The sequence below is a fragment of the Geospiza fortis genome, unplaced genomic scaffold (assembly GCF_000277835.1).
Source record: "Geospiza fortis unplaced genomic scaffold, GeoFor_1.0 scaffold275, whole genome shotgun sequence".
NCBI lineage: Eukaryota > Metazoa > Chordata > Aves > Passeriformes > Thraupidae > Geospiza > Geospiza fortis.
Genome location: NW_005054341.1, coordinates 5,984,615 through 6,008,950, shown reverse-complemented (window position 1 = coordinate 6,008,950; position 24,336 = coordinate 5,984,615). Strand labels below are relative to the sequence as shown.

The following is a 24,336-nucleotide window of genomic DNA, read 5'->3' as shown; positions in this document are numbered from 1 at the left end:
CAGGCGGCCCTGGCGCAGAGCTGCGGCCGCCAGCTGAGGCTGCTGCCCCAGCAGAGGTACCTGCGGACAGAGAGGGCCGAGGTGAGCGCCCTGGAGAGGAAGAGGAACGTCCTGTGCTGCCTCATCACCCGCATCCTCAAGGGGGAGAAGCAGCTGCACATCGACAACCTGGTGTTCAGGGTACGGGCTGCAGGGGGCACGGGGGGCACAGGGGCTGCCTGGGGGCTGCAGCCACTGCACTGGGGCTCCCTTGCTGCCACAGGTGATCGATGCGTGTCAGAAGGGAGAGCTGGGCCCAGGGGTGCAGTTCCTGAGCTTCTGCTGCCACAGCGTGGACGTGCTGTCCTGCATCCTGCACCTGCTGCACCAGGGCTACCTGCGGCGCCAGGAGGGGAGGCCTCACGTCTTGGAATACATCTCTGCTGAATCCACAACGCTCTCCACTTCTCAGGTCCAGCCACAGGTTGCCTTCCATACTGTAGAGATCAAGACAGCAGCAAGCCTGGCCTCTGCTGAAAGGAGACAGACTTTTTCCACATTCAGGTAGACGAGGACCTGGCTGGGAGAACTCAGGTTGAATCCAATCTATCTCTGCCTAAACACGTGTAAGTTTTATTTGAATAAATGAGCCAAGCTCCACCCAGTCCCACCGTGTAGGCTGTTGGGGAGCTCAGCTGGTCCATGGCTGGGAGTGTGGCCAGGCCCTGTGTGCTCGAGCAGCCCTGGCAGTTGTGCTTGCTGGAGTGGTGATAGTAGCTGCACCCTGCTTGAATTTGTTCTCTCCCAGCTGTGCTGAGTCATGCCCTCAGACAGGAGGGCACACACACACACACACCCTGTCATAATGGTAACAGCATTAATTTATTAAAATTAATCCCGAAAAGTAACCATACAATAAATTTAAAAAAAATAGAATCTTGTAAAAAAAAAACTCGGGTGCCCTCACCCCACACCTCCAGCTGGCAGCACCCTGGGGTAGGGCTGGTTGGGAAGGGATGGGGAGATGAAGAGGACAGCCTCAGCAGCAGGGCTGCAGGGGGACTGGAAAAGCTGCTGAGGCTGTGCTGCAGAGGGCAGGGCCAGCACAGCAGTGCAAGGCTGGCAGTGGGGCTGGCAAGGGTGGTACAGGGGTGGTGGGCCCTGCTCAGCACCTGCCCCTGCACAGAGCAGTCTGGCTGGCTGCAGCACTGGGGAACCTGCCTGGGTCCAGCCCAGCTGGGACCCTGGCTGGCTGCAGGGCTGGCCTGGCAGGTGCATCTGTGGAGAGTGGGGCCCAGAGCCCATCCTGGGGCCCTGCTGGCTGGCTGGTGCCAACCCTTGTCCCAGGCTGCTGTTGGGGGACATGGGAGGCAGATGGCATGGTGTCCTGGCTGGTGTTGGAGGGTGCATGGACCCGGTCTCACTGGCCTCACCTTCACGGGTCTTGGCCCACAGGGTGCAGGTGCAGTATTCCCCCGCACTGAGCAGGCAGGGACTGGTCTGCAGGAGATGGGGACAAGAGCATGTCCATCTCCCTGTCTCCTGCAACCCACTGCAGCTCCATTCCAGGGATGCCCCAATGCCTCACACACTCTTCGAGTAGCCGAAGATGCCCACAGGGAGGTACTTGACGTGTGTTGGCCACTGTGCTGCCAGCTGGAAAAACTTCACATCGTTCCACTCCACCCCATCTATGGAGACTGAGAGGAGAGGGTGCAGTGAGGCACAGCCCTACCACAGCCAGCCTGTGCTGCCCCACTACAGCCCCAAGGGGCTGGTACCTGCCCTCACCTCGCAACATGGTGTTCTGGTGCTTGGCTGTGCAGATGAGGCGTGTGATCCCTTCGATGACTTGGCTTTTGGGCTCCAAGTCTTTTTCTTTTGGTTTCTTGCTCAGGAACATCACTGGGGACCAAGGCCAGACAGGACCAATGTTAGGATGTCCCCACCTGGCCCTAAATGGGAGCCCCTGCCCAAGTGCATTGACTGGCCCCTGCTGGGCCACATCTCAGCCCTGCCCTCCTGCAGGCTCCCCCCACCCTCTCCACAAAGCACTGTGGCCCCACAGGCAGAGAGCACCCCAGAGTGGGCTTGGTTACCTTTCTTATTTTTCTCCTTGGTGACCACGGTCATGGCCATGGTGCTGGGGGGCACCAGCTCCCCTGTGCTGGGGATGCGGCTGACCTGGAGCGAGCGGAAGTTGCTCTTGAGGGTGTTCTTGATACCCGTCTCCCGCTTGTCACCCTCCTTCTTCCTGTCTGGCCCTTGCGTTGTCCAGTAGTCCACCTGCAGGCCCATCACCTCCACACCAGGGCTCGGAGACCTGGGCAACAGGGGCAGCACATGGAGCACACAGGTGGTGCCCCTGCTCCTCTGCCCCCACTGCCTTGGGCTGAGGGGGCCTCGTTTCCTTACCCAGCTCCCGAGAGGCTGCTGCAGACGGATGGGGAGGGTGGCGGGGTGCAGATGGTCTCCTTGCCATAGGGAACAGCTATACTGGAGGCTGGTGCTGGGCTCAGCAAGGAGGGGGTACAGACTGTGGCATCATCCGAGTCCACTGGGGAGGAAAAGCGTGGGTTTGAGGGTTTGGGCGACACCAAGAACCTCCCAGCTGTGGAAAAGAGAGCTGGGCATTCCCAGGGACTCACCGGAGGCACTGAAAGACTGCTCTACCAGGCCCACCTTCACCACCTGCAAGGAGAAACCAGAGGATACCCAGCATCAGCAGGACTGTGCACTGCACCTCTCCCCTCAGCCCCTGCTGGACCCTCAACTCACTCACCCCCACAAAGGGGACAAACTTCTGGCAGGAGTCCTCGTCGGGGCTGCAGAAGGAAGAGAGTCTGGTCAAGGTCTGGGTGTGCTGAGCACCGATTGCTGTGTGACTGCTGACCTTGTGCCCAGGGAGCCCTGCACTGGCAGGGGGCACTGCTGGCTCACACCCACTAGGACCATCTCTGCCCTCCCTCCCATGAGACCCCCTGTCCCCAACATGGCAGCACAGGGCACACTACACAAGGAGGCAAGGAGTTGTCCCCTCCAGTGCTGGGAAAGGACTTGCATGCGGGAGGGCAGCCCTGCCCCTCTGTGGGGTCACGGCTCCTCTGCACAGCAAGAGGGACGGATGGACGCACATGAGGAAAGGCAGGGAGGGGCCAGGCAGCGGCACAGCAAGCACAAGCCAATACCTGATATAAAAATCAAAATAGAGACTTCTCTTCCTTGGGTGCCAGAAACCAAGAGAAGGGAGAGGTGAGAGTGCAGCTGGAACACGAGCATCAACCCCCGGACAGCACAGTACCAGCTTGCAGCCCCACCCAGCCCATCCCAGCCCTAGCAGCTGGTCCCCACCTTTGGGGCTGTCACAGTCACAGCTACTGGAGGGGCCAAGCACACCGGGAGGTGGCAGGGAATGGCACTACAGGCCTCTCACTGTGGGACCCCAGCTCCCCTCAGCACCACGCTGCTCGTCACTGGAACGCAGGGTCTCACTCACTTGTCCCGTGTCCCTCATTCCTGTCCTGGGCACGTCCCAGACCGGGGCTGCATGAGGGAGGACAGACACTCTGGGGCCACACTCACCTCTTCTGCTTGTAGGTCAGCATGGCCTCGGAGATGGGCAGCTGGTGAGAGAAGCTGGCTCCAGCGATGAACTGGGCAACACGGCCTGCTATGTCCACAGTATCTGCGGGCACAAAGAGCCATGAGCACCTCGATGGCAGCTGGGCTGTCCCTCAGGGCACTGCTGGTGCCACCTGCCCTGCTCCTCACCTGCAGTGGGAGGCTCAGCCCTGCTGCACACCCCCCGCCACGCTGTGTCCAGGAAGAGAGTGCTGTATTTGTTATCCACTGAGGCCAGGTACTTGGCCAGAGGGTGAGAGCCTGCAGGGAGAAGGGCAGTGTTGGCTTCAGGCAGGGGAGTCTGGGGAGGTGGGAGAGGACAGCCCTGGGGCTGGGCTCCTCATGGCTCTCACCCAGTGGTACGAGCAGGAAGCGAAGGTAGTTGAGCCAGTCGGGTGTCTTGCTGGCCAGCTGCTCCACAAAGAAACGGAGGACAACACTCAGGTAGCTCTGGTCCCCTGCCACCACCACCTTCACCGGGGGAGGCATATGGGAGTTACAGTTACAGCTGCCAAAGGGAGAGGAAAAGGAGACCCTGAGGGATGTGCAGTGGCTCAGCAGGTGGGCCAGGGGACACAATCTGCCAGGCCAGCTGACAAAAACCCATTATGGAGAATATCCAGCTTGGTGTGCACTGCCATGGGACCCCCCCACTCTCCCCAGGGTGTACACCTGTCTACAACCCCCAACGAGCCCTGGGGAGCCAGGGCCATGCCCAGCCCTTCTCTGAAGCCATCCAGTGCCACCAGGCTGAGCCCAAGGTGTACTCACAATCGCTGGATGCGGGAGACAGTGGTGTTGAAGGCTGCCTGGATGTCTGCCACGGAGCAGGTGGATACAACCAACTGCTTGTGCGCCTGGAGCTGCTCGCTCACGTACTGCCAATGAGAGAGCTCAGGTTAAGGCACCCTGGAACATGGCTGTGCCTGCCAGCACCATGCCTGCCCTGAGCCCCGTGCCCCCGGGTTACAGCTGGGATGCGTGTCCCCACCTGTGCCATGCAGGGAGGCTGAAACCACCAGGTGACTCACAGCTGCATCCTGAGCATCCCTGCTCCCCCCAGCTCTGCTCTAGGGACCAGCCAGCCCCTTGCCTTCACCTTTGAGCACAGCAGCCACCACCCTTGCCATGGCAAGGGCAAAACTGTCCCAAGAACCAGGCTGTGTTCCTTGAAATAAGCAGTTTGGTCCAGGGACCCTCTGCCATCCCACAGCAGGGCCCTGCTCTAGGCTCACTCTGCCTCTGATCATTCCCTCTTCTTGCTCTCTCCCACTATGGCACTCCAAATCTCTTCAGGTGTCTACATGCAGTTCAATAGTGGCAAAACAAGCAGTCAAGATGGACAAGGGGGCTGCTTTTGGGAATGGGCACTGACCCATTTTCCCCTATCCAGGACAAGAGGAACAAGCCAAGAATGCATAGCCTGAGTCAAGACTTCACCACCTTTCACTAAGCCCTTTCTTCTCTCTCAAAATCTTCCAGCACCCTTTCTGGATGCCAGATGAAGCTGCAGGATCCTGAAGGGGTCTCACAGGTGCTTTATCTAACTGCATGTTTGCACACATGCACATTTCCTTGCTCACCTTTGGCTTTAGAGCTCCAGCTATGGGGGAGGCAAGTGTTTGTCAGGGACTGGGCCTGTCCTCACACCCCACCCTGCTCTGATGATGGAGTTCATGCTCCCTGGAAGGTGACACTCTTCCATCTCTCACTGGGAAATATCTGTGCTGCTTCCCAGGGCCTCATGCCCACAGAGGAAGGGAATACAACAAAGCTCTGACCCATGGGGTTCCTGGGAGCCAGGAGCAAACAGTGAGGCCCTAAGGCACAGTCTGCTAGCCAGCCTTTCTGGGACTGATCAAGACATCATGTTGTGAGGATCCAGTGATGCTGTGTGACAGAGAAGACACACCTGACTCTTGTGTATGCGACTCAGCACCCTGTAAATGCATTGTCTCCCTGAAGGAAGGGCCACACTGCGGGAGAGGAGGGCACAGCTTGTGCCAGTTTCCCTGGGATGCCCTGCTATGACTGGGAGAATCCACCCTGCTCACAGCTGCCTGCATGCATCCAGCTCCCATCACACCTACTCACCTGCCCCTGCCACTCAGCAACATTCACCAGCACGATGCTCTCGGGGAGCTGCTCGTCTGAGACCAGGATCTGGTTCAGCTGATCATAAACAGACTTTCGAGGCACCTGGGACAGCATCACCACAAAGGTTAACCCCACTCAGCCACCTTGGACACCACCCAGGGCTGAAGACCTGGCAGCTCTTGGATGAGAAACCTCCAAGTGGGCTCACCTGGGTGTTATGCCATGAGTCTGGAGAGCTCTCACTGTCCAGGCTGCTCGCACGGCCACCTTGTACCTTGGAGCTTTGCCTGTCCTTCACGGAGGTGCTGCGGGGACGCCACAGCTGCTTGCTCTCTGCCTTGCTGTGAAGGAGAAGCAGGAGAGGCAAAACTGTTGAGGAAATCTCACCTCCACCAACCCCATCTCAGCTCAGGGAGTCAGTGTGAGCTCACTCAGCCCTGGGAGGGGGGGCACAGAGCTGCCTTACCTGGGGGACACGGCACTGGGGAGCTCGGTTTTGCTCCCAGAGCCCAGCTGGGCCAGTCTGTCCATGCTGCCCTCCCTCACGGCAGCCTCTGTGGGGGTCAGCCGGGAACAGGACTCCTCTGATGACAGCTCCTGAGGGCCACACAGAGTCACTTCACACACACTGCTCTCCTAGCTCCAACAAGGAGCCACCCTGCACCCATGGGTGCCCATCATCAAGCCCTCCCAGAAAGCCAAGGCTGCAGGGTCTTGAGAGGGCTGAGCTGTGTGTCCTGCAGACCCTTACACTCCTTAACTCTTGCTGCTCTCCAGCACAATCTACTCATCTTCCTAGCCCTGCTCCCAGCCCAGTGGGCACCCCTGGTACTCCAGAAAGCAAGCTGGGGATTGAAAGAGCTCCACATCCCACAGCCTGGACTCACCACTGCAGGGAGCTCCGTTCCTTGCTCTTCCTGTGGTCGCTGTGCTCCTGGCTTCCGCTTGTCTGCTTCGCCCTGGGGGACAGGGAGTGGGGTCAGAGCAGGATGGAGCACCCTGTGCAGGGCAGCTGCCAGTGACCCGTGCCTGGCCTCACAGAACACAAGCTCCCACAGGGGAGTCACAGGGCATCTCTGGGAGCGGCCCCAGAGCACGTCCCCCATCGCTACCTGCCTGCCTGTGCTGGGAAGAAGAGGAGGAAAGAAGGAAAGGAGCAGCCCCAGGCAGGCGCTGCCAGGAGCTGTGGTCTCAGAGCGCTGTGGGGATGGCTGGGCTGGCTGGGGAGGGACAGGGGCAGGAGGTGGTGGTGGAGGTGTAACTCACAGGGCTGCCCGACTCTTGATCCTGCCCTTTCTGGCTGTGCAGACTGCCGATCTCAGTCTGGGAACCAGAATGAGAGACTCCCTCAAAGAAACGCCTGCAGAGAAACAGACAGACGAACGGACGGACAGACAGACAGACGGGAGAGAAAAAGGCAGGAATAAGAGAGGAACAAAGTCACCATGATCCCAGCACACCCCCACCGGCCTGTCCCAAGCACAGAGCTCTGTGGAGAGGTCCTCAGTGGGACACAGAGCCTGACAGCCAAGTGTGTGGGTGATGCACAGCTGAGGAGCAGAGCTGTCAGCAGTGCCCCTGTGACCTCGGGGAGCTCGGGGTAGGGGCTCCTGGTGCCTTCTGCCTCAGGTGATCCCCTACCCCTGAAGTGCAGGTGAGGAGCTGCCACTCTGCCCCAGCTCACTGGTATAGTCTCTGTCAACACCTCAATTTCAGAGTGCCCCTAAACCTCTCTGCTTCCTCTGCACCATCAGAGCTTCCACAGACTTCTGCTGCCTTCCCTTCTGCTTCCCCTTTTCCAGAGATTGCTCCTTGTCTCTGCCTGCTGCTGCTGCACACTTCCAACTGCAGCATTCTCCTTCCCTTTCCCAAGGCTCTGAAGATCTCAGTATTGCACACAGAACCATACCTCGGGTAGCACAGTACTTAAATTTGCCAAGTTTTCGGTCTCTGGGCTGACATTTTGGTAGAGTTGCATAGTGCAGCTCCTACGTCCTGTTTTCAAGTCACCATAGTTCACACAGGAACTCTCCTGGGGAAGCCAGGACAGTCTATGCCACTAAAGTGTGAGCTTCCACCTTTGCTTACCCTTTTCCCACGTATTATTTCTTTGCCAAGGAAACCTTTCACAGCCTGTGGGCTGCTCAAAGACCACTCTTTAGGAAACAAGTGGAGTCTATCACTGGGATCTCACTTGCCAGTTTTCCCAGGACCTTTACAGCAACCAGAATCCACCTGCAATGTGTGACTTTGCTGCAAGAGATCAGAGCTAGATTCCCTCTAAGCTTTGTGTATGTGCTCATTAACTCCCAGGAAATGTTTCTCTTGATGTGCCTAGTGTGCAGATAGGGCCATGAGGTTGCAGGTTTCCAGGGATGGCCACTGAGGCATAAGATATAGAGAAGTTCCTTGTTAGTACTCTATCAGAGTGTGTTTCCATTGCTTTCTACTTTTCTCATCAGGATATCTCCTCTGAACATCCTGCCTGCTCCTTTTATTTTCCTTCTAGCATGCTTCCTCATTTGTATACAGCACACTGTACTGCCAGGCACAACAGTGTGTGTCAGGTTTTACTGCTCCTGAAAGGACATTCCACCTCTGTAAATAAATATAGCTCCTGCACAGAGCAGCTCTCCAGCAGCAGTGTTTACACACTGGTTGGGAAAAGTGAAGGCTTGATTTTCCCCTCACTGGCTCTGTGACCAGGTTGCTTCAGGTTTACAGTCACAATAGTGCCCTGGTGGGACATTTTCTCCAGGCCACACACTGGTATAAATTATATCTCCTTTTACCAACATATTTCCTCTGTCTCTTCCCCTCCATCCTCTGCTACAAAATCTCAGGCATTGTCACCACTCTGTACAGTCATTACTCTACACTTGCCTTTTCCCAGAAAAGGTAGAAATTCAATCCATAGACTACATTAGTAACTTAAGAGTCAAACCAGAAAAACATGTAGGTTTTCTAATAGATCACCCCTCAATCAGCATCTCTTCCATACTCCTCTATACTGTCCCAAGTAATCCCACCAGAATGTGACATACCCTTCGTGCCACTGGCACCACAAAGAGGTACCTTCATTCCCTCCTTTTTCTTAGACACTGGATGTGTCTGGATTATATTATACTTCCTCTGGCTTTCAACACTCCATTTAAACCAGGCTGTCTCCCCCTTCCCCATGAAAGCTGTGTTTGTTTGTGCCCTCTCTCACTTGCAATTCAGAAGCTTTCATCCCTCAAGGACATCACATTAAGCACAGAGCCCTTTTGCAATTTCCTGCTCTGCAGTTTAAGGCTCTCCTCCTACAGGCATGATTGAGATTTAAGTGAAGTCCTTCTGCACAGCCTCCTTCTGTTCTAAATGAATTTAGCCCCCCTTGTCCCATCCATTTTCCCAGTCACCTAGGAAGATATTTGCTCATTCACCTTTGACCTTCAACCAACAAGGTCTGACTTGAGGTCCTGTAACAGCCTCAGTTCCAGCTCCAGTTTTACCCCAGTGCAGGAGCAAACAGGAGCTGTGTGACCCCTGGCTGAACCAAAGGATCAGCTCTCAGCACCACTGGCCCAACCCAGGGCACCAGCCCCTTCCCACTGCTGAGGACTGCCCACCATTAGTGCCCTTGCTTCACATAGATGTTTACAGTGTCCAGCAAGGCTGTCTATGACAAGAAATCCAACATGAGGATCACCTCAAATTTACAGGTTGGGCTGTAATTCACCCCCTGAGAAGGCTACATAGCCTTTGGGAACCATGAAGTCTACATGAAACACCTTGGCAGGCAGCTTCCACATCTCCTTAGAAAAAGTACAGTCCCGGAATTTTGTGAAGTATTCCCTTGTGAATTCAAGGGATACACATTCAGCACCACCAGAAACTGAGGCACCAGAGACCAAACCAAGCCAGGAACACTTTCTGAACAGGATGAAGAACAGCTCAGAGCCCAATAGGTTGTCCTTCCAGGAACAGCACCAAACACTCCAGGAAGACTGTAATGGTGGGCACCAGCACAAACCAGCACTCACTCTGGAATGCTGTTCCAGTGATCAGATGTTTGCAAGTAGGCACTTGCAGAACCAGGGTGGAGGTCCGACTTTACATTTAAATATTCTCAATAGATTTTTCTTACAGTTTCACATAGTCTACACACATAAACCACTATCTGACCACAGAAAGACTTTCCTTTTTCTCCCACAGCACCTTTGTCTCCTTTTATGAAAGACCATATAAAACTCCTTTTGGAGTCCAAGCAGATCACTTAAGCAGCTTGCCCATGTGCCTGCTGTCTCCTTCACAATAACTTGTGGGTTTGTGGAAAACACAACTTCTATCATGCTCCTGTTTTTTCCCAAGTAGCCTATGGGTTCCAAAATCCAGCAGATTTAATTTCAGTTTGCCTGTGGCAAACCCTGCCTGCTACTCCTGCTAAGTACCTTCAGTGAGGATACCAACCAAATAATATTTTATGTATATATATTTATGGGGGGGATTTTTTTGGTTGGTTTTTTTTTTACATGGCAAGGGGGGTTGGCACTAGATGATCTTTCAGGTCCCTTCCAACCCAGGCCATTCTATGATCCTATATTCTATATATAAAACCACAGAAACAACAATGCCAAGTAAGCTTGGCTTGACTACAAGAAACCCAGTGCACTATGATGCAGCCAAGTAGAAAGACAACAAAAGACAACTTTTTCACAAAAAGACAGCACAAAAGCACAAGAGCCATGAGCAGAGAGGCCAGGTGAGCACAGATCACATGGGAGCAAAGCCTGGTTTCCCTGCACAATCCAGGAGACCCCTGTGCTAAGTCAGCAGTTCTTGGCAGAGCAAGCCACCAGTGCCTGGGGAATGGGGTGAGGAGCAGCACTGCTGGTTGCTAATCACATCTCCACACAGCGTGGGAGCACAGCATGCACATCTCACAAGGACTGGTCCAAGCAGTCACAAAGGGCTCAAAAGACAGGCATGCCTCAGTGTGGACAGCCCAGAGAACACCAGGATTGTTGGCAGAAAGATATGAGAGCTGGGAGCAGCTGGGGCTTAGATCAAATAGGGCTCTACCAGCAGATCAGTGTCAGATGCTGGGCTGGCAGAAAAATGAGACTAAATGTGAAGGAAGTCAGATTTAACGGGCAGTTTCAAGTGAGGAGCCAGAGGTGCCAATAGCAGATGGCAATGGGAGTGGAGACAAGGCAATGCCTGCATTAGCCCAAGCAACAGAAAGGTGCTGGAGACCATTTTTCCAGGTCCCATAGGCTGTGCTGCTGGCCAGGGACTCCCTGCAACCCTTACCTCAGGGTGGGCTTGGGTGTGCTGTGCACACTCTCATTGTCCTCCATCTCTGGGCCACTGTCACTGTTGTTGCACTCTTCCAGGCTGTCATAGAGCAAGCCCAGGTCTTCTTCCACCTCCTGGGTCTGGTCTACAGGGTCAGAGTCCAGGACCTGTGGGACCAAGCCCAGAGAGCAGTGAAGAGACATGGAGTTCTGTGCATCCCACAACAGGCATGGACAAGCTGCCTGTCAGTCATGAGGCACACCATGGCACTGTTCCCACCTCAGGGAGGCAAATCCAGCCTGTGGAAGAATCCAGTGACATTGTCATTGGGCCAAAGCAGGATGCCATGGCATCCAAAGGAGTCTCAGACACCCATCACGCTTAGGGGCAGTTAGGACACCTGGGAGGACCTTCACTGGCTGTGCACACACTTAGCCTGAGCTGTCAGCCAAGAGAAGCCATCCACAGGCTGATGTTAGCCTGCAGTCAGTCTAACTGGACAGGACTGCCCCTGCAATGCCAGCTCCTGGTGCAGAGTCAGTCTGTGACAGCACTCTTCTTCCCTGGGCACCCTTCCCCAACAGGAAGGTGCTTTTTGATTTGAGCACAAGGCCCACATCTGCTTTCTTGAGGCAGAAGGCTTTGGAAAAGCCATGTCCTAGTCTCTGCCATGTCTCACACCACATTTGGCACATCCCTGAGCTCACAAGCCTTGTGCTCTCAGTGAGTGGGAACCTGCACTCTGACACCTACACATCTGCAGGTGACATTGCCAGATGGGGCAGCTTTCCTGTTTCTTACCTCTTCTGTCACTCTGAACCTCCTCAGCAAAGCCACGAATTTCTGCTTGAAGTTTGGTTGCTAGAACAAAAGAAAGGAAGACAAAAAGATCAGCAAAACTATCAAACCACATTTCAAGCTAACATAGAGGCCATGGTTATTCTCTCTAACATGCTGTCCAGAGGTCCAAGGTCAGCTATGATTGCTCTCTCTCCCTTTAAATTTGCTGTAGGACTTGGAACTACCTCTGAACTCCACAAGAAGCCACAGTCTGGGCATGAGGGAGGATGCAAGGACTCAATACTTTCTCTGCTACAGGCTGAATTAGCACTTCATTTAAATCCTGTTTCTCCCCAGACCACCTGGTTGAACAATACTGCCTTCAAGCAAGAAAAGATGGGGAACAAACTCAGGAAGAAGGTGGCCAGGGATCTGCAGGGCTGAAGTCAACAGGGATGAGAAGTTTGGAGAGCAAGGGTCTGGCAGAGCAGCTCCTCCCTTCCGCAGACATGCAGAGGAGCTGCTAATACCTCAGCTTTCCTTGTGCCCACCCTCCCCTTCCTCAGGAAAGGAAGAAGAGCATGTGACAGCAGCAAGTCAAAACTCTGTTACACACAGATCACCACTGGTACAAAGCCAGGCTGAACACAGTACAGACCATGAACTGGGATATAGCTCTGAGCAACAAGCTAGCTCATTAATGGCAAGAGTTTTGCTCCTTCTCAAGGGCTCTCTCCACTGCTCTGCACCAGTGCCAGCATCTCCCCTTCCCAACACCCCTCACTGCCTTCAGAGAGGGGAGAAAGTGAATCCCTTCCATCCCTTTGATCATGCTGTAAATGCTGATGTTACTCTGCCAATTGATGTGGTTCGGCTCATTTTCCTCCTGGCCTTCTTGGTTTTTCTCAAGTCGTCCTCTTCATCAAACAGGTCCTGCAGGCAAGAAGTCACAGTACATTAGAACAGCTATGTTCATGGAGCAGCACCTCCTAAAATTTTCCTGACCCACATTTGCCCTTCATTTTGAAAAGCTTTGATCCACTCTGCTCCCAAAATCTTGTCTTTTCCTGCTACCTCTCTCTGTGGAGCTCCTTCTCTCTCCTTAGCACTGTTCCCCTTCAGACCTTCTTCCCCAGCATTTCTGTCCCCAGGCCCCTTCAGAGAAGAATGTATCAGCAAGATAAGAGGAGACACAGCCTCCTCAGGACCCGTGTGCTCTCCCTGCTCTCCCCTCTCCAGAGTTAGCTCAGAGAGCACATGAATCACAAAGAAACATTTTTTTCCAGGGATTAGCCTTAACAATATGCACAACTCCCAGGGACATGGGCTCCTGCTGTATTAACCCAGCATGATGGGACAGGTAATCTGGAGGACCCTTGTGAGAGACTGAAATGATAATGGTGATAATGGTTAATGACTTGAACAAATGGCCATTTGCAAAAATAGCAAGTGTGCTTTGCTGAGGCTCAGCAAACCAAAGGGGAGGAGAAGAATTTTTGGGTGTGTGGTGGAGAAACCTCTGATCTGCATAAGAACAGCCTAGGTGCAGAGGGGTGAGTGCCCATCACCAGAGATTGACCAGGACAAACCAACTTCAGTTTAGCAACAAGCTGGGTTTTGAGCCAGATAAAGGAAGAGGTCACAAGAAGCAGATCCTGCTGGATGGGATAATGCTTTTCATCAGACCAATATCCTCCCTTACACAACTGGCTCAGGTGTAAAACTTCCTCCCCCATCTCCCCCCTCCCTTAGGCCTGAAGGTATTCATCCCTTCTGATGTGGTATAACTGGCTCAACTACACTGAAGTGAGAGAGAACTCTCAAGTCTTAGAAGGTGCCAAACTATCAAAGACCACCCCCCATCCCACCCCAAGCACCCCCAGACTCATTCCTGAGGCCTACACCTAATCCACAGTGTTACAGTAGACAGTGTAAAAGTCCCCACTCCAGCGGAGGTACCTGGCATTCCCACCTAAACCTGAATGCATATTAACCACTAAACTCCCAGTTTCAGGCTTCCCCCATCAAGACTATGACCATCACTTCAACCAAGCAATAATCAAATCTGAATCCACAGCTGGTGATATCTTTTCTCTCCACTATCTACTCTTATTGTGTCTTTACCTCTCTTTCTTTCTTTCTCTGTTACATTTTCTGAAGTGGTATCTTTATACTTTTATACTGTTGTATTACTATGGGTAATAATAACCAAAATGGCCACATAGCTCCTTTCCATTGCAACCAAGTTGTTCTGAAATAAACCAGCCACACAGATATATATTTATAAACACTGGTCATGCAGTGTTGCTTCACTCTAACCTGCCCCAATAACCTCAGTTACCCTCAGACCACAACAACCCTGAACAGGAGTTTGTCCCTGTGCTTTAGCAGCACACCTTCCACAAGGCTTTCCATGGCCTTGAGTACAGGCACCACAACAAGAGCACAGCAAACAGCAGTGACACATCTCATCACAGGGCTGGGATGGCCCTGCCACCTCTGACCATTTTCAGAACTACTTCTTCCTAAAATCCCTGCTCTCTCACAGACAGTGAGGAGTCTCTGACCTGGTATCACAGGGAGAGGGAGAAAATCATGGTGCAAGATGGAGAGAGCTCAGCAGGGGTTTTCTGCTGCAGACCAGACAGCTCCAGAGACAGACAGATGAGATCTATGGGTCTCCAAAGTCCCTTGCCTCACAATGGACTTGACAACACCCCACTGCTGTCAAAGTTCTTTTTGCTGTGAGGTATTACAGCTCTCAGCCTCCCTAACAACACCAAATGTTTACAAGGGGATGAGAGGGCTCAGGGTGATCAAGAACCTCAATGCCTGACTCTTGCCCCAGAAACAGGACCAGGACATAAACCATCTTGCCAGGCCTCCCTTACCTGACCCTGCACAGCATCATCACTGGCTTCCTGCTCTGAGGAGAAGCTGTCATCCTCTTCTTCAGAGTAGTTATCAATGTCTGGGGAGCGATCTGAAAGCAGACAGTGCAAATGCCCCAGCTAAGCATGGCATCTATCATGGCTCCAGTGAAAGGACTGGCAGTGCTGGGGACATACTCTGTAACCCAAACGTGTCCCAAATGTCTGCCTGCAGCTCTGAGCACTAAACACACCTGAAGCTTTGATTTTAGGACCTGAGGGGACGTTCCCATCCTCATGGTCGATGGGCTGACTGGACAGAGAGTAGATGCTGATTTCAGCCACTCGAATGTTCACATCCTTCATGTTGCTGTGGAGGCCCAGGAGCTGCCCGCCATCCGTCGGGTGCTGCATGACCTAGACAGACATACAGACAAGCTCTCTGACAGGGTGACACAATGGCAGCTGGCAGCCCACCCCCTCTATGTTACAGCCAGCCAACAAGCCAGAACTCTCACAGCAACAAGACCCTGCCTGCCAGCCCAGCTCCCTGCCCAGAGCTGGCACAGGAGGCCGTGTGGGACTCCCCCCTGCTCCCAGCACGCTGTACCTCAGCCATGTTAATGATTCCCACTGCCAGGGTCTTGTAGCCCAGGATGGTGCGGTTCTTGTATCTCTTCCTCCGCTGCAGCATGATCTGCAGCTTGTTGCCATCCCTCTTGAGGAAGTGTGGGTACTGGGCAAGGGAAGCACACAGAAGGTGGCAGCATGAGGGCAAGGCTCAGCACGACACACAGGTAGAAAACTCTTCTTCAACGCTGATGTACAGCAGGATCTGACCTGCTAAGCTTTGAGGTGCCCCTCAAAGGCCACCTGCACCTATCCATCATCCTCCAAACCCCAATGCCCGGCAAAGAATCCCTGGAGCAACAGAGCAGCTGGCCAACCACAGTAGGCTCCTCTACAGAGGCTGTGCCTTTCACACTTAGCCCTAAGGCTGTGCTTGCTGAAAAATGCCAGGTGAGGGAACCCAGGGGACCAGGTACCTGCAGTGAGAAGGTCAGCTCCAGCTCGGTCTCCATCAGGCCCCCAGGTGGGAGGATGTATTCATTTGACCTCAGGACTCGCTTTGAACCCTATAACGAGATTGACAGACACACACACTGAGCTCAACCACAGACTCCACTGCATCACACACACAAGACAATGGTGATCACAGTCCACAAGGAAAGAGAGAATCCCTGGACTCTGTTCTCTTCCACCTTGCAGAGCCACCTTTCACATGCCTATCAACACTCTGCAAAAGCCTGCAGTACCCCCTGAGCTGCCAGAGGCCCCTTCTCCTTGCCCACCTGCCAGGGAGCAGCTGCTCTTCACAACCCTGCTCTGCTCAATCTGGCTCTCTGCACCTGGAGGGACACTCCCATGTGTCTCAGCCATCTTTTATGAAAAATCCTTACCTCAGGATTTTTCCTCCTGAGAAGCTGAGAGGCCTCAGGAACAAAATGTAAACATTGATTATCTGCTGCTGTGGAATGCAACAGGTGCATCTGTGATTGGCCCATGTTGGATGTTTCTAATTAATGCCCAATCACAGCCCAGCTGGCTCGGACAGAGAGCCGAGCCACAAACCTTTGTTATCATTCTTTCCTTTTCTATTCTTAGCTAGCCTCCTGATGAAACCTTTTCTTCTATTCTTTTAGTGTAGTTTTAATATAACATATATCATAAAATAATAAATCAGCCTTCTGAAACATGGAGTCAGATCCTCGTCTCTTCCCTCATCCTCAGACCCCTGTGAACACTGTCACACCCATGCTGTGGAGGGACAATCCTGGAGCCAGAGGGAGCCAGGCAGAGCAAAGGAAAGGGTCCCAACCCGCTGCCTGGCCAGGTCCTGGAGACATCTCTCCTCCAAGCAAACAGGCCCAGTGCAGATCCCTGTCTAAGCACAGCTGGCAGGATGGCTCTGCTGGGACCAAGTCAGGATGTCCAGGAGAACAGGGGTCCCCCTGCTTGCTCAGCTGCGTCTCAGAAAACTCTATCCTAGTCTTTTCCTCAAGCAACAGTCTTTACCTCTCTACATATAGAAATGGTTTTTACCAGAAGGGCAAGAACAGAGGCACTCTAATCATGCTTCCACTCCAACTCTTTCCTTTACCTCTGCCCTATTCTCTACTATCTTTATGTCTTGGTTTCTGACAGAGACACTGAATGACTTGGGGGCAGAAAAATGCTGTCTGCATGCACCAGGTCCTGTTGGCTGCAGGGTGGCACAACCCACAGATCCTCCCAAATGCTGTCTGCAATGCTGCTCCCAGAGACTGTGCCAGGAGCAAGGCTTTCCTGCACAAGGTCTTCCTAAAACGGAAGAGAGGAGGTGGAGCTCATCCCCTTCACCATCTGTGAGCCTTCCTGGCCAAGAACACACTGACCCTTCCTGAACTCTTCTCTGATAACAGATGATAGGCAGTCACAATGACAGCGACCATTTACTTTAACACATTCACCATTTGCTCTTTGTTGCAGAGAAATTATCCACCAAAGATTTACTCTTTCATCAAAACACAAGTAGAAGTGCAATTACTCTTCCTGAAGATGCTATTTCTGGGGAAGGACTTATGGCAAAGAAAAGCTGAGGATATCCTGAATGGTGTGTTCAGGAAATGATGGTTTGTTTCATAAACATTGCTGTCCTGTGCCTCACTGTCATTTACCACTAAGGAATTACATACCCAGCCTCAATCCTAGGTGAATCCAATCCCTCAGTGAAATGCCAGTGCACACCCATGTGGAAGTGCAAGGACTGGGACAAAGGCTGCTTCATTATCACAGTGCAAGGACAAGGACATAGAAATACTGAGGATTCTCCATCCTTTGAGAAATTCAAACCTCAACTGGACATGGCACTGAACACTTGATGTAGCTCAGCTATTCTGTAAGTTGAGTAATGTCAGGTAAGACCAATTTCTCTGCAGAACAGTTGAGTATCCCTATGAATACTACAGAAAAACTTAATATCAGACTGTTACAGTGAAAATAATGGATGACAGTGTCAAGGAAGGGAAAAGCAATAGGGACAAGTGGTGGTCACAGGTTTTTACTGCCTATGAACTAAAAACAGACGGGAGCTCTCAATTACAATACACAGGTACATGATGCCCATGTCTGGTTTGCAAGGTACAATCCCAAATTTCAGGTGTAAATCTGTTGTGGTTGGTCTGGTTTATAAGAGGGTTGAGGCTAGAGCAGCATACCACATCTGGAAAATGAGAGAGAACTAATACAAGTACTGGACTAGGCAGACAGTAAAACCCCAAAATTCAAGTTGAACGTGCATTTTGGGAGAGAACAGCCCATTAATAAACAAATTTAGGGTTTAGCTAGGATTGCTCAGGCAAGAGTGAAAAACACTACAAGTGGTTACAAAGAGATAAGAAACAAAGCATGACTGAGGCATAAACAGAAAACTGCATAGTAAGAAAGACCAAAAAAGCCCAAGTTCCTTCAGGGAGCAGGGTTGGGGCAGTGGGCAGGCCTGGCAGAGGCAAACAACCTTTTTAGCCTGGCCTATTTCATAGCACACACTCTTGTCTCCTACACAGAGACTGCCAATATCATCTCTCTACAACACTACCAAGGCTTGAACCTGAGTCACCAGCTGTATCCTGCGGGCAGATGCAGGAAGACCTGCATCCACAGCACCTGTCACAGGAACTGAAAGTTCTGGGGGTGCTGGGGCTTGTTTTCTTCTTTTTCTTTGACTGTTTCCTCTATTCATGGCTCAAGACAGGGTGTTTGTGAACCTCAGTCTCTCTGCTGAGAGGGAACACCGTGTTTCCCTTCATGCCATAATCAGTTGCAATACCAAGGCAGGTATCTGCAGCTGGATGAGCCAGCACATCCAAATCTCTTAGTGCCACGCTGAACAACACACAGAAGGAAATGCTCTATGATGGCTCCAGTCTGTTAAGACAAATAACAAGGGACAAATGTTTAAAAACCACTCAAGTGAATGAGAGCAAATCCCCTTTTTCACAGTAGTTCAGGCTTTATCTCACTCGAATCCATGGAGCACTATATATTCAAATCACCTCTGGGAAATGGGTAAGCTCTGTAGACATAGAAAGTTCCCCTTGACAGTGGTATTTCCAGATGAAGGAGCAGGTAGCAGCACATGGCACCCTTGGAGGCTGTCTTTTAAGACAAGAAGGGAACTGTGAGAAGAAGATCAGGAGTTCTGGACAGGCTTTACACTGTCCTCTGGGTCATGCACATTTTTTAAGCAGGCTGTCTCTAGCACTGGAGCCATTGCCTGGGTGGCAGCTCCATCCAGGCAGGGTCAGAGCTTTATTTCCATGCAATCTGCCCTTCAGAGCAGCAACTTCCTGACCCTAACAGAACTACCACTGAAGTGAGAGAAATATAGCTCTCCTTTCCTCTAGTCCCCAGCTTCCCCCTTGGGAATTTGCAGCTCCTTTATACATTCTGTGCATCAGCTGTTTCCATCCAAGAGATGGAATGCTCACTGGAAAGCCTTCAAACAGTTTCTTACTAGGGTGACTCATCTGTTACCTAGGAGAGGAGCAGGAGGGATGGATCCATCTGAGGCCACTCTGTAGGCACGCTGTGCTGGAGCTGCCTACAGCCTCCATCTGCCTTCCAGCAGTCCCAAACCCTGCCAAGGCAGCTGGCCAGGCAGGTGGAAAGCAGCCTAGGGAGGGCACACAAACTCAGCCCACTCCCACAAGGAATGCTGAGCCATGGGGTAAAGTGGGTAAAAGCATTCTTGTTCTCTTCAGCCTTGCAGGAAGCCTACACCAGCATGCAGCCACAGCTACGTGGCCATGCAGAGAGGAGGTGAATTGTTTAAATTCAATCCTGGATGCAGCCTCCATTCCCTAACAGGAAAAGAAGCCCTGCGACAAGAAGGCTCTGTGGCTTCAAACTGTTGAGGCCTATTAATTTCTTTTGCTATCAAGGTGCAAGATTGGCCTGTGGCAGGGACAGGGAAGGTCTGTTTGAGAGAGCTGGAGTCCCACTGTGCAGTCTCTTCCCCAGTCCCACATTTGCAGCCTGTGAGGGCTGTAGCTGAGGACATGTACACTCAGCACATGCCAGCCCCAGCACAAGTGGGCTGCACAAGAACCCAAGGTTCCCCAGAGCAGAGCAGCACATTCAGCTTGGGCTGACTGTGCAGGAGAGAAGTCAGGGAGCAATCCAGCCCCTCCCAGTCAAGGACCCACAGCTCCCAGCTGGCTGCCAGCCCCCAAGTCCTGTGTTGCTGTCAGCTGTGGCCCAGTCTGGATTGCTTCCACATTTCCAAGGTCCAGCCAGGCAGCTCTCTGCTGCTCAGGTTGGTTCTTTGCTAAAGCCTGCACCAAAGGGGCACAGGTCTCAGGGGTTCCAGGGCTTTCAGCTCTCCTGAATGACACCATACATACAGTGATGGAAATGCCACAAAGTGGGACACTGACCAAAGTGTGTGGACCACAGCCTCTTCCTACTGTCCTTACTCCCTGCCCCAGGCTTCATACATTTTGCTTTCAGTTTCTTCCGTGAGAGTGAATCAGGTCTGCCATGAAGGCAACTCCAGCTTCCAGAGCTCCACTAATACTGCAGCTTCCAGCATTAATCCAGGATTTAGATCCTAATGTGTGCAGCACAAAGAGCTCTGTGGGAGCACAAAGCTGCTGAGCTGCCGACCCACGGTGCTTTCAACGGGATCAGCTGCTGTCGTGCCAGCTGACAAGAACGAAGGAAGGACACCAGCACCCTAGATGGGTCAGGGAAGCTGTGGCCAGGACAGCATGCTCAAGATGCATTTTGCTTCCATGCTGTCCTTTGGCAGGTGGAAAGGATGTGCCTGCACGCCCAGGAACACATCTCTTCACCACAAGCAGCAGAGAGGATGGAGGGATCGCACATATCAGGACGGTGGCAAATTCCTGTCCCCTTGGTGACAAAGATCCTCTCCCCTCCCTTCTGCCTGGTTCACAGTAGAGGCACCAGGCCTAGCAGGGATGCACAGGGAAAGGGAAGGGATATTAGAGATCAGACAGGGTACAAATATCAGCAGAACATTATGCACAGAGATGCTGATCCCTTGCACCCTTCCCTTCCCACCCTTCATTCCCCAGGGAGTGATCTGGATGGAAGGCATTGCTGGAAACCATCCAGCACCGACCCTCTCTTAAAGGATAGGGAACAATGGGATGACAAACTCCAAACAGCAATTGGAGAGGAGGGCCTTGGCAGAGGCAGGCAGGGAGGCATGCCAGATTCTGTCCCAGTGTCTAACAAATTCATTCCCAATACAAGCCAGCACCAGGTGTCTTGCCGCTGTCCCTGGCGCATCATTCCCACCTGCCTGAGAGCCAAAATCTCCCTGAGCATGCTAACTGAGACAGAGGGGTTGGTGGCACTAGGCAAGGGACATGCAGACCAGCACTTCACAGAGGGCACAAGGATGGGCTTGGCTCGCTGCCATCAGGCAGCAGCAAGCAGAGGAGCCTACCTGAATCTTCACAGCAATAAGCACAGAGCTCAGCTCTTTGTCCAGCTCTTTCAGCACTGTGAGTTTCTTCAGACGCAGACTGCAGAGCCTGTAAGACAGAGAGAATGGGACACATTCAGGCACCACCATCCCTGGGGCCCTGCCACATGGTACCCAGTGCTCAGAAGGCAGCCTGGATGCTTGGCCCAGTCGCAGGCACAAGCCTGGCCTAGGAACGCCGGCATTCACGCGCCACGGAGACAGCCCATGGGGGAAAAAAGGAAAGAAGGAAAATTAACAGAGCTAAAGCAGGCTTAAGGGATTAGCATGCAACAGGAAGTCCAACAGCAGGCCATGTGGTAAAGAGATCCCTTCCCAAGCAGGGCTGTTGCCAGCTCTGTTTAAATCTACCTTGGCCACAGCACTGTTTATTTATAAACCAAAGCACTTAAATCCACCCTTAGCCTGGACTTAGTTAAGGCAAATGTTCCCATGCAGACATCACAACTCAGCTCTCCTCTTGCACGGTACCTCACAGAGCTGACTTGGGAAGCAGCCCCACAGGAAGTTTCATACAGCTTCAGCCACCCTGAGAAGCCCAAATCCTGGGGACTCAGCATGGTAAGTGGCACTTCCAGGAAAAGGCTAGGAAGGATCCTGAGGCTAAGTGAGAACAGCTACTTTCACTGCTCAAAGGAACAGCCAGCAGGAGAACTCCTGCCTAGGAGCCTGCAGGAGAACTCCCATAGACACTACTTGCAAGGAACTCTGTGTCAGGGAGCAAAGCCAGACATTACCAGGCTTTACCAGCAGTAAGAGCACGCTGATGTTTTACAAGTTACCCTCTGTGCTCCACGGCTGCGCTGCTGCAGACTGGTTCCCAGGACTTCTGTGGATATCAGCATGCTGGACCTGAGAGTCGGGCCACCCTCCCCGGAGAACAGATCTGGCTGCCACCAAATACCTTTCTGTCTGACACACTGTGCTCTCTGAATACCTGCTTTATTTATTTTTTAAGGAAAAAACCGGCTCTTGCTATGGTGATGTACAGCAGCAGCGTAGAACAATCCCAGAGATGGAACAACAGTAAAAAGGGAAGAACAGAGCCAAACTGCAGGACAGGTTTAGGGCTTAGCAAGCACTCACCTCCTACCATGTCCCTGTCCTCCCTTCTAAAATAATTTTAGCTTGTGCAGAAGGTTTCCTGGACTGTGATTGCAACCCTGCTGCTCTGCCCTTCATGTTCTGGTCCCTCCTGGTAGAGACCAGAAGTCAGGAAGCTGGGTGTGCAGGGAAGTGCTGCACACTCCTTTGCCAGATGGCTGCATTATTTCAGCCAAAACCCAGAGCACAGACCCTAAGCTCTTGTACTCTATGCACTCCAGTACTACAATAAGGGGTCCCAATCTCTGCCCACCCTTCCCCTCCGAGCCTCTGCTTGTAGGAAGGAAGAAACCTCATTATCTGAGGCAGGTTTCTTCCTCCCCAGAAATACTTAGGCATGGTTAGGGGCGAGCTGTGGGGAGCAAGGCCAAAGACAGAGGCACCTCTCAGGCAGGGAGGGGGGGGCTGAATTCTCACCAGAAAAAGGGGTACAGCCACTCCATCAGATGTACTGAAGGAAAGCTTGCAAAGAGGCTGAGCTTAGCTAACAACCACCACTAACCAGTGCTAATTGTGACTGCTGCTAGACAAGCCATGGAGAGAAATGAGGCTTGAACATGTGAGACAAGGACAGCACATCTACTCAAACTTTCCTTGCAGCACTAATTTAGTCACCTAGTTACCTGCATGGAAAAGTTATCTCTTAAAGACTAAAACTTACATAAGGATATTCAGTCTTAATTGGAGGATGTGGAAAGGTTATAATTCTACCTGGCAGTTGTTGTTGCCATAGAAACACACTTCTTATCAAAACTAATTCGCTCAGCTCTTCATGCTCCTCTCTGAGGTAGTACCTGGTGTTTTTTCCAGGGGAAGAATGAATGCCTGCTGGTCAGCTCTGCCCACTTGGGCAGCTCTTTCATCTCTGATAAGGCGTTCTTTTCTTCCTATCCCTCTCCAGCTTTCAAGATCTATTTTACACAGTGAGAGATGCTGTAGTCTGCCCCGTGTCCTTTCCATAGCATGTGCCAGAAGGTGATTCCCCTCTTCCACCCTCTGCTCTCCCTCCCTGCAGCACTCAAAGACATAAGGTACTCAAAGGTACAGCTTACACCCTGCAGCTCCAACCCTTCTCCAAACAGTGCTTTCTAAAATACCACCACCCTTCCCACAGGGATTAACATGCGTGTTCTAGAGTCTGAATGTACCTGCAGCACAAGAGCACACAATTTTTAAGCAGCTTGGCTGTCCCTGATGATCCTCTTTTGATCTGTTACTTAACCAATCCCTGCATCACCCAGATTTACATCAGTGCTGAGTGTCCAGTGCCAATACAGGGCAGCAGAGGGTCCCACACTAATCTCTGCAGATATCCACAGGACAGGATCAATCCACAGTGATCAGATGCTGCTCTGAACATTTCAGCCAAATCCCACAGCAACTACCCCATGGTTTTGTCCAGAACTGATCACAGCGTGATCCCTGAAAATCACTTTTTGGTAGACAAATTATAAGTCTGGATTTACTTACTCCTATAATTAAACAGAACAAGTAGCAACTGTTCTTGAGCTATGGAACTGCCGCAGGGACCTCTACTATACTGAGCCGTGGTAAATATGTCTGTGTAACATTCTGATAATAACAAGGACTGACAGCAGCAAGGAAAATGAGCTCCAACAGGGCAGTCTGACAGCCTCCTGGAACCTCAGTACTCCTACACTCCTCTACTGGTCATTTACTGGGGAGAGGTACTCACTGTTCCCTGGAATTATCTTAAAAAATGCTGCCTTCTTTCCCTCGCTAAATGACAAATTTGGAGCTTTTGCTCTGAAGTTTGATTGAAACACTTCTACTTTCACCAAGCTGGCCTGTAGTTGTCTTGAAAAGGAAAGCTTTTATAAACATGCATTTTGTGAAATTCACTGCCAGCAGCAAAGCACCGCCTCCAGTGGTTGTTTGCAAAAGCATCCATTCAAGAGGTCACAGAGGACATGCAGTGGTTTATTTTTGTTAAGGAAGCTTTCCTGCCTGACCATCCAGGACCACAGGTAACTGTACTAATTCTAACAAAGCGAATATTTCTTCTCCAATAAATGGATACTCTTTCCT

The 24,336-nt window shown here is 52.1% G+C and overlaps 1 protein-coding gene across 1 annotated transcript; it reads right to left on the bottom strand.

Moving 5' to 3' along the window:
* Positions 1-842: 842 nt before the first annotated feature.
* Positions 843-21,273, bottom strand: LOC102031337 (phosphofurin acidic cluster sorting protein 1-like). The gene is made up of 23 exons (XM_031058287.1): positions 21,145-21,273; positions 15,674-15,763; positions 15,238-15,363; positions 14,882-15,044; positions 14,649-14,740; positions 12,610-12,690; positions 11,779-11,838; positions 10,993-11,144; positions 6,964-7,057; positions 6,585-6,656; positions 6,164-6,294; positions 5,906-6,038; positions 5,695-5,799; positions 4,372-4,478; positions 3,954-4,108; positions 3,751-3,861; positions 3,562-3,664; positions 2,762-2,804; positions 2,628-2,670; positions 2,395-2,536; positions 2,079-2,302; positions 1,771-1,884; positions 843-1,679 (listed from the first exon to the last, which is right to left on the bottom strand). The coding sequence occupies exons 1-23, from the start codon at positions 21,271-21,273 to the stop codon at positions 1,564-1,566; spliced, it is 2,586 nt and encodes an 861-aa protein (XP_030914147.1). The 3' UTR covers positions 843-1,563.
* Between the last annotated feature and the right edge of the window lie 3,063 nt (positions 21,274-24,336).

Excerpts from the sequence above, each read along its gene's own strand:
- LOC102031337 (XM_031058287.1), bottom strand. The coding sequence starts at position 21,273 with ATGGTGGTGCCTGAATGTGTCCCATTCTCTCTGTCTTACAGGCTCTGC. Across the intron at positions 2,537-2,627 it reads GCAGTCTTTCAGTGCCTCCG|TGGACTCGGATGATGCCACA; the intron begins GTGAGTCCCTGG and ends TTTCCTCCCCAG. Across the intron at positions 1,885-2,078 it reads CAAGGAGAAAAATAAGAAAG|TGATGTTCCTGAGCAAGAAA; the intron begins GTAACCAAGCCC and ends CTTGGTCCCCAG.